This window comes from Arachis duranensis, chromosome 4 (assembly GCF_000817695.3).
Source record: "Arachis duranensis cultivar V14167 chromosome 4, aradu.V14167.gnm2.J7QH, whole genome shotgun sequence".
Lineage (NCBI taxonomy): Eukaryota > Viridiplantae > Streptophyta > Magnoliopsida > Fabales > Fabaceae > Arachis > Arachis duranensis.
In genome coordinates, this window is record NC_029775.3 from 7,765,211 (window position 1) to 7,773,241 (window position 8,031).

Sequence of the window (8,031 nt, forward strand, 5' to 3'; positions counted from 1 at the left end):
CAACAGCAAAAAAAAAAAAAAAAAGATAATTTTTAGAGTGCACGTAACATTTTGAACAAATAAAATATTTTCATAAAAACGATGTAATAATAAATTTTTTTTGCTTAATACTTGGAAATTTTATAATTTTTAATTTAATTTTTATAAACGGTCAGAGTAAAGATTTACATAAACAACCCAGTCTTATATTGCCACATCCAAAAAACAAAAAATTCAAACTTAAATCTAAACGTATAAATCTAATTAAATGATCATATAAAATATTTTACACTATTAGTATCTTAAAAACTAAACTCTTTTCTATCCCTTAAAATATCACAAAATTTCCATTTAACCCTTCTATTTATCCTATATTCCATGCCAACTAATGCAAGGACTAAACAGAGATAACAATACTTTTTGAGGGACTAATCCCAATCTGCATTGCAAACATGAATGTTTCCTAAACACATATTTGTAAAAGATTTGAGCTCAATTTCCAAATAATCCATTCTTCTTTCTTGGCGTGCAAGATCCAAATCTGTTTGCAATGGAACTGGGGATACAGAAAATATTTGTGACATGAACGGGGAAAGAGCATCCAATTCAGCAGTGCCTCAAAAAAACACAAGATTTCAACTTATGTTGGCTTGTAACCACACTCAATCGATCTACCACTTCAAAATACATTCATTTGCAAGCCAACTTTTAAAATTAATTGCAGCTAATCAGAACAGGGTAGAAATTTCAGCACAAGAGAAGCTCTTCAATTTCTGATCTTTCTATCAATTTTCTTCATCTACAAGGATGATTGATTCATTGCCAATTCCAAGATCCATAAGAGATGATGTGTCGCTGTCGAGCAGCACAGGTAATGGAGAGCCCTGCGAATTCAAAGACATGGCACTACATCAATATAAACTATATTCTAGTTTGAAAAGCTTTGCTTCGATCAAGGGAAAATGAAATGATTTTTCAAGATTAAGTCGAGGGTAACTGAATCAAGCATTCGTGATTTGAACAACACATGCTATTTTTTTTTAATGAAAACAAACCTCTTCTTGAAGAAATAACTTTAGCTTCAATGACTTCAGCTTAAAAAAGCTCTCACAGAGAAATTTCAGCTTACCAACCTGAGAAAAATAAATTAATTAGAAAAACTGTGTGAGGTCTAAACAGGGTGAACATTACATTAATACAAGAATAGATTTTCAACCGTAGTCGTTGCTGGCAGCTTCTTTGTCAATGGTTGCTTCTCACCCATGGATGCTCCAACACATTTCAAAGTGATAGCTGCATATCCCTATATCAAGTTAATAAAGCTATTGCAAGTTTGGAATTTTTTAATTTATTTATTTATTTAAAAAAAAGGATTGAATGCACAGATAACGTCCATAGGTTCATACACAAGAACCCTGAGCCTATGGTTTGTGGGCCTGAAGCTCCAGTTGACGGTCTTTCATCCTCAATTCCATACAAACTCTTAAGCTCAGAAAACCTGTAATGAAGTACATCAGAACATTCACAAAATTATTGATCAATATACAACACGTGTGAATATGCTGAATAATTCTCTTATTCAATTAATTTTATCAAATACTACTCAATAAGAATGCTGGACCAAACCTTCCAAAAACTAAATTAATTTCATACCTGGGATGCTGTTTGATTTCTTCAGCATTAGCATGCAACCTCGAGATCACAAGTCGAACATACCTGCATGATAACTGTTAAAAAGTTTTCAAAAATATAAAAAAGAGGATGCCATTTTACATTCAAAGCACGATGAGACGTGATCCTTTAATTGAATTCAGAAACTAAAGGTAAGCACATTTGCAAAAACACGTGTAAATAAATATCAGAAAGGTAATTAGAGAATAATCACCTAATCTCAGAGTCCTTCCTTTCACGAGGTGTAACCTGGAAGGTAATAAGATATGAATACGTTATATCTGATACATGAAGGTATTAAAGATTAGGAGAGATCATCCATCACTTACCTCACTTCCATTAAACACCTTGATTTTTGCTAAACGAGCAATCAAAACAAATCTTGGAACTCCACCACTTGTAGTATCAGCTATTGGGTTCTCAGAAAGCCTAGTTTCCTTTGATGTTGATTAAAATAAAAATGAAAATAAATAATTAGAATAGAACATTCTCATATGTAACAAACTACTCTAGAAAATCAAGCAAGTAAAAGGTCGGAGAGAGGTGGAAGAAAAAGAGTAACAGAGGAAAGAATAGTCTCTACAGGGAAAAAGAAAGAAGAGTTTTAAAAGACAGATTAGTTACTTTTTCAATGTAAACTTGCAAGGATAATAGACAAATAAAGAATTAAAAATAAAATGATTCATTACTGACAAATAGAGTGCAGTTAAGGATAGATCATTGCAACTGTCTGTTTTAAGATAACTTTTTTTTCGGGAAAAAAGGGGGGGTCTTCAAACTTGCTCAGCTTTGGAATGTTAGATAAGTTTCGAGAAGAGCAAGCTTTAATTTAAGTCGCTGTCTTTCCTAGTTTCCATTTTTTGTTTATAAATAAATTTCAGCCTCAAGGGTGAGTCTTGGTGTTATGGTAAATTATGAATTCGTAATCTGACTCCATCCATGTGATGTAAAGAAAGCAGTTCCAGAGGAATATACACCAAAAAAATGTGTTTACAAGAAGCAAGAGACACAATAACTCAATCAGACATGAAAGACATGCTCAAAAAATACTCAGAATAATTATAGCTACAAAATAATTTGAAATATTGCATCTCCAATTCATCATTTCTAACAAATTATTTGATATAACAGTCAATGGGCCCGGACTCATTGTCATAGATACAGCACAGCAGCCATGCCATGCCATGCATAACTAAGAAGGACAAGGTATATAAAACTTCACAGTATAAAGCTTACCACCAAGTTAGGGAACAAGTTTAACGAGTCAACAGAGACCAGATCACCGATGTTGTTATCACCTGAACGAGGAATCAGAGATTTAAAGTCAATAGATGTCTACAATCTGTATTTCGTGCAGGATGATGAGCATCATCAAGAGAAATACTACCTAATAGAAGGCAGCGCAAATTTTGAAAGGGCCAATAGCTTGTGGCTTCCAATTCATTCTGCTGGCCATTATCAGGATATAAGATAGAATTCAAACAATTCTTGTTCAAATAAAGCTGTTCCAAACTGAAACAAAACATAACAAACCATGAAAATTTAGAACAGTAAGAGACTTAAAACCAAATCTACTCAGAAGTAGAGGTAGTGATTAGTGAAGAGAATACATAAATCACAAAGGAGGTAAATACTTTTTGCCAGGTCTAAGATACAATCTATTTGTACTTCCAGTAATACAGATACCACCTATGACTTTAACCACATTTCACTTTAATCATAAGATTTCACTCTGGTGCTAATATCTTAAAATAAGTAGTTAGCTTAAATATTAAGTGGTTAGATAAATAAATAAATGATTACTAAAGTCAAATGTGGTTAAAATGGTATCAGTCCAACTTGGAGTTAAGCATGTATTATAGAATTGAAAACATTTTGCCATAACCAACCATCTTAGTTGAGAAAGCTTCATGACTTCATCCCATTCAGCTATACAATTATCATCCAAATTCAATAGACGCAAAGAATTAAATCCTTGAACAAAGGAGGATGACATAGGCTGAAAAAAAGATAGAAGGCTTTAAAATTTTGTGTACTTCATACAAATGACAAAAAGAAAAACATAGAGCAATATAAGATTAAACATTAAAGTAAAAACCAAATTACGCTTATTATTTCCATCCAAAAACAATTAAAATTAATACACTTCAACATCAATTAAGTATCAACTATAAAATAAAAAAAAATTGCATAGCAGATCCAAGGGAGTAAGCTTGATAATAGAATCTACATTCAATAACACATCCACATTCTCAAATATGACTATAATTGCTATCGCAGTATTTTTATTGCGATTGTCATAATTAACTGTTCACCAGATGGGAAACAACAACAACAACAACAACAACAACAATAATAATAATAATAAACTTACTGCCCCACTATATGTAAAACGACAAACCTTTGAGGAGATGAGCAATAAAGGCTGACAAAATGCTAAAGAAAGAAGAATATATCAACAATGCTATTCCCTCCTTTAATGGGCTTCCATTCTGAGACTAAGAATTTTAGAGAAATCTTGCAGTGTGATTGAAATGGTTCGATTTCTAATGTTTATTAAACTGCTCTCCATAGTTTAGAAATGGGTACTCATGAGAGGATATCTGAGTGTACAGCCGTTAAGATATTTAACAAGAATAACGAACCAAAAACAAAATGTACCAGTACTCTGCTTATATTGTTTCCGATAAGATGCAGCTCTTCAATAGCTGTCAATGATTGTCTAAGCAATTCAACCTGCCCAGTTAAACAGGAAACATTTAGTGGCTCCTAACTAACATGATGGGAATTTAAGCAGCAGATATAAGTTGGGGAAAGATATAGATAGGAACCTGCTCCCAATCTACACCAGTATTATTTAAAACTAGAATGCGGATGCTTTCTAGTGGTGGAAGTTCTGATTTATATGGTGACATTAAGTTGTTAGATAAGTTGAGAGCCTGCAGAGCAGGTAACTGACCACAAATTTTGCCAACATCCTGCAAAAACAAATAAAAAAGATACTGAATAATAATTGTTATCAATCAATATATTTCGCTATACAAAATAAGCAGAAAGAAATTTATATATGATCACTTACTAATGAGCTCTCTAAGAGATGAATAGAGGGAAAACTACGCCAATAAGAGAGGAAATTGGGCTTGCTTGTTTTGGTTTCCATTTATTATTTTTCTGAAAGTGAAAGAAATACTGAAACTAGAAAGGAAGCAAGGAACAGGATTTCAATGTTTTTACAGTTTTAAATCTTCTTTTTTCTCAACAGGATCCTCAAAAGGCAAAACACGAAATGTGAGAAATGAAAAGAAAATAACTATAAAAACAAATAGTAGGACCAGCCATTAATTAGTTCCATTAGTGTGAGGGACTTGGGCAGTTTGCATGAGGTCATAAGTTTACAACTCAAGGCAACAATTACACCATTTAAGAGCTGTTAATAGTATAGAAATTGAGGTGGTGCTAAGAAAATAACATATGTCACAAATCTTCTAACCACAATCTGAATATTTAAACATAAAGAAAATTTCTTAACACAAGAATCAGACTAAATATATTTGAGTTTACCAAATACCAGCAAAAGACCATGTGTAATTTTCATGAATAACAGCTCTGGGTAAGATATGAATGGTGTGTTAAAAATTAGCAGACTCAATGCTACAGCCTTAGTCAAGATACAATTGTGGAAAAAAACCAGGTTACGTACCTTCCAATCCGAAAGCAGGTTCCCAGTCAGGTCAAGTTCTTTCATATCTATTGGGGAAAAAATGGGGAGAAAAAGAGTTTCCTGACATCAATATTGCAGTTTGATATTTTGGACTTCTTTATATGATAAAATGCAGTTTCTAGTCATAACTTGAGGTAGAAGCAGATAATAAGAACTTCAGGTAAAAGCAACTAATTCACCACTACTACAATTTTATCATGAAAAAAGAAAATAGTGAAAAAAGAAAGAATACTTCTAAAATGGATCGGGTTATGTTTCATTCATTTTTTATATGAGAAATGAAACAGAAGTGGTTCAGAGTCAAGCTTACTTGGGACTGTAGTATTAATCTGGTCTGGAATTCCAGGGAAACTAACACCCATATACGCCAATGATGCATTGGTTAACTCCTCAAATCGACTTAGTTTATCTTGAATTTTATCTTTACCCACAAGTTGAACAGATACTCGATTGTTGCTAGTTGAAAGGACATACATTTCATCTGCAAAAAAAAGGGCGAGTACTATCACATATTATTTTATGTTTGGTGGGAGTCGCATGTGAGAAACTATATACAGAAGAAATATTAAACTGTCATTTGTCAGCAAATAATTCTAGAATGAAAAGATGTTTGAAAAGAATAATATATGCCTTCTTATTTCTCACCCAAGGCTTCATATCATACCACTAGCATTGCATTTTTATTCCATACTACTCTAGGAAACCAGAGCATGGATATGTTAACAAAACTTAAATATTAGCAAAAGGCATACCCTCTTCATCATTAGTTGATTTACTTCGGTATCTTTTTTCAAGAGCCTCAAGCAATGAAATCCCTTGGCTCAAATTCGGAGCACGAACCAATGACCCCGATCTTTCAGACTTTGCATGAAAGTATTGGACACCATTGACGGATCCATCATGTTTGCCTTCTCCATTATCCCAGTCAACTCCAACCCACGTGCCTGAATAGCCTTCTACAGGCCCCACATACTTAACTGTACCAATTCTTCTTGAATCACCCGATGAATGTACTCGTTGGCCCACCCTGAATCCATGACTTGAGTCAGGGGAGTCCTGCATCTTTTGTTAAAGCTGGGCGAGAATTCCTCTACTGAAAATTTAATAAGTCAATGAGATGAATCAGTGAACAAGCTAGTGATTATTTAATAAGCAATCAAGTTAAAATAGCAAGACGACAGGAACATCTTCTGGAATATTGTAAGCCAATAGTATGACAATATAACCTACAACACAATCAATTATTCTAACACTGAATAGAATATTACCAGTAACTTATCACAAAAAAAAGCCACACATAAATCTCATGAGAAGTACCAAAAGAAGTGAAGGAAGTTCTAATTAAAGGAGTGGCTGAAGCTATCCCAACCTACTCACCTATATTCCATAGATTGAATTCAAGTCCCCCTCTCTCAGCCACCTCCTCCTTACTTAGGTATTCTAAATTTAATAACCTATTAACTAGTGTAGCTCAAATCAGGACTAAGGAAATGGCAAACAGTTAGAATTCCAACAGAATAAGATCATATCATATCTATTTTTCAAGCAATCTGATCACACCCCAGAACTCAAATCTCGTTTTGAATTGAAATTTCAAAGTTGGAATATCCAAATATAGGATTAGATTATGTTAGAATAGAAGAGGACGCTGCGATTAGAGCTAGCATAGAGTAATCCCCTTCCAGGCTTCTACAGCTAGAATAGGGAACTCAACAAAAACCTACATCAGAAGCGTTCAAAATCAAAGGAAGAACAACACAAGCAGCAGTGTTTGTTAGGTTTTCACAATTTACTTTGAGAGGGAAGTGAGGGAGTGTTACCTTTGCGGGGAAAACTTCTTAGAGTCGTTGCGTATGGTAGCAATGGCTGGTGAAGGTGATGGTGGGGGTGGCGATGGAGAAGGGTATTTTTGGTAATTTAAAAAAAAAAGTAAGGGGACAGAGTTATAAGTTATAACTATGTATTGTACTATTGTATCCATCGTTATTGTATCCATCGTTATCACAACCGAATCTATTATTAAACCGATTATAGTACTAGGTCACGGATTTGAATCTTTTAAAGTTTGAATTTCACTTTAGAGAGTAAAATGTGATCTTTTACCATTAATTTTATAGGTGGAACCAAAAATAAATATGAAAGATAAACTATTCAATGGTAGACGATTACACTTTACTCTCTAAAGTGAAATTCAAACTTTAGAGGATCCAAATTCCTAGGTCACTATTTTAGCCGATAAGCCATTAATTAAACTAATTGACTCAGCCTCAAATAAAAAATAAATAAAAAAAAGAGTAGCAATAACTATTATCATGCAAAAAATTGTAAATTATGTAATCACAACGAATAAAAACACAACAAAAACATCCATGAGATAAAATTCATTCATAACTTCTAAAGCATGAAATGGGAGGTATAAAATGAAATATATATTCTGATATAGTCATTAGATCTTGGCACTGCTCCAATCGGATTTTACCGTGCTCTTCTCCGATCTGCTACTATTATCCGAAAAGCCGAGCTTGCGCTTCCGCAAACTTTCCGTCTAGATGGGAAGCTTCGACAGGTTCAGACGGATTTGGGTGTTCTAAAGGGGCAGCTGGAGGCGGCTGAGGTTGCCAAGGCGGCCAAGGATGCGGGTGCCGAGATCCTAAGGTTGT

At 33.8% G+C, this 8,031-nt stretch overlaps 1 protein-coding gene across 4 annotated transcripts in view; it reads right to left on the reverse strand.

The window, feature by feature from the left end:
• The window catches only part of LOC107483119 (tubulin-folding cofactor E), a 13,655-nt gene extending 6,329 nt beyond the window's left edge, over positions 1 to 7,326 (reverse strand). The window contains exons 1-17 of one of the 4 annotated variants that reach the window (XM_052261161.1): positions 7,192 to 7,305; positions 6,749 to 7,091; positions 6,124 to 6,464; positions 5,682 to 5,852; positions 5,351 to 5,397; positions 4,482 to 4,628; positions 4,312 to 4,386; positions 3,540 to 3,649; positions 3,038 to 3,162; positions 2,887 to 2,948; positions 1,980 to 2,087; positions 1,865 to 1,899; positions 1,633 to 1,695; positions 1,386 to 1,477; positions 1,196 to 1,272; positions 1,035 to 1,112; positions 235 to 863 (exon numbers count right to left, since the gene is read on the reverse strand). In XM_052261161.1, the coding sequence (XP_052117121.1) occupies positions 765 to 863; positions 1,035 to 1,112; positions 1,196 to 1,272; positions 1,386 to 1,477; positions 1,633 to 1,695; positions 1,865 to 1,899; positions 1,980 to 2,087; positions 2,887 to 2,948; positions 3,038 to 3,162; positions 3,540 to 3,649; positions 4,312 to 4,386; positions 4,482 to 4,628; positions 5,351 to 5,397; positions 5,682 to 5,852; positions 6,124 to 6,433 (1,599 nt within the window). In that variant the 5' untranslated portion in view covers positions 6,434 to 6,464; positions 6,749 to 7,091; positions 7,192 to 7,305 and the 3' untranslated portion in view covers positions 235 to 764. Of the gene's footprint in view, positions 1 to 234; positions 864 to 1,034; positions 1,113 to 1,195; positions 1,273 to 1,385; positions 1,478 to 1,632; positions 1,696 to 1,864; positions 1,900 to 1,979; positions 2,088 to 2,886; positions 2,949 to 3,037; positions 3,163 to 3,539; positions 3,650 to 4,311; positions 4,387 to 4,481; positions 4,629 to 5,350; positions 5,398 to 5,681; positions 5,853 to 6,123; positions 6,465 to 6,748; positions 7,092 to 7,191 lie in introns of those variants that run through there. The other 3 variants (XM_052261159.1, XM_052261160.1, XM_052261162.1) reach the window with 3 other exon arrangements.
• Positions 7,327 to 8,031: the final 705 nt, after the last annotated feature.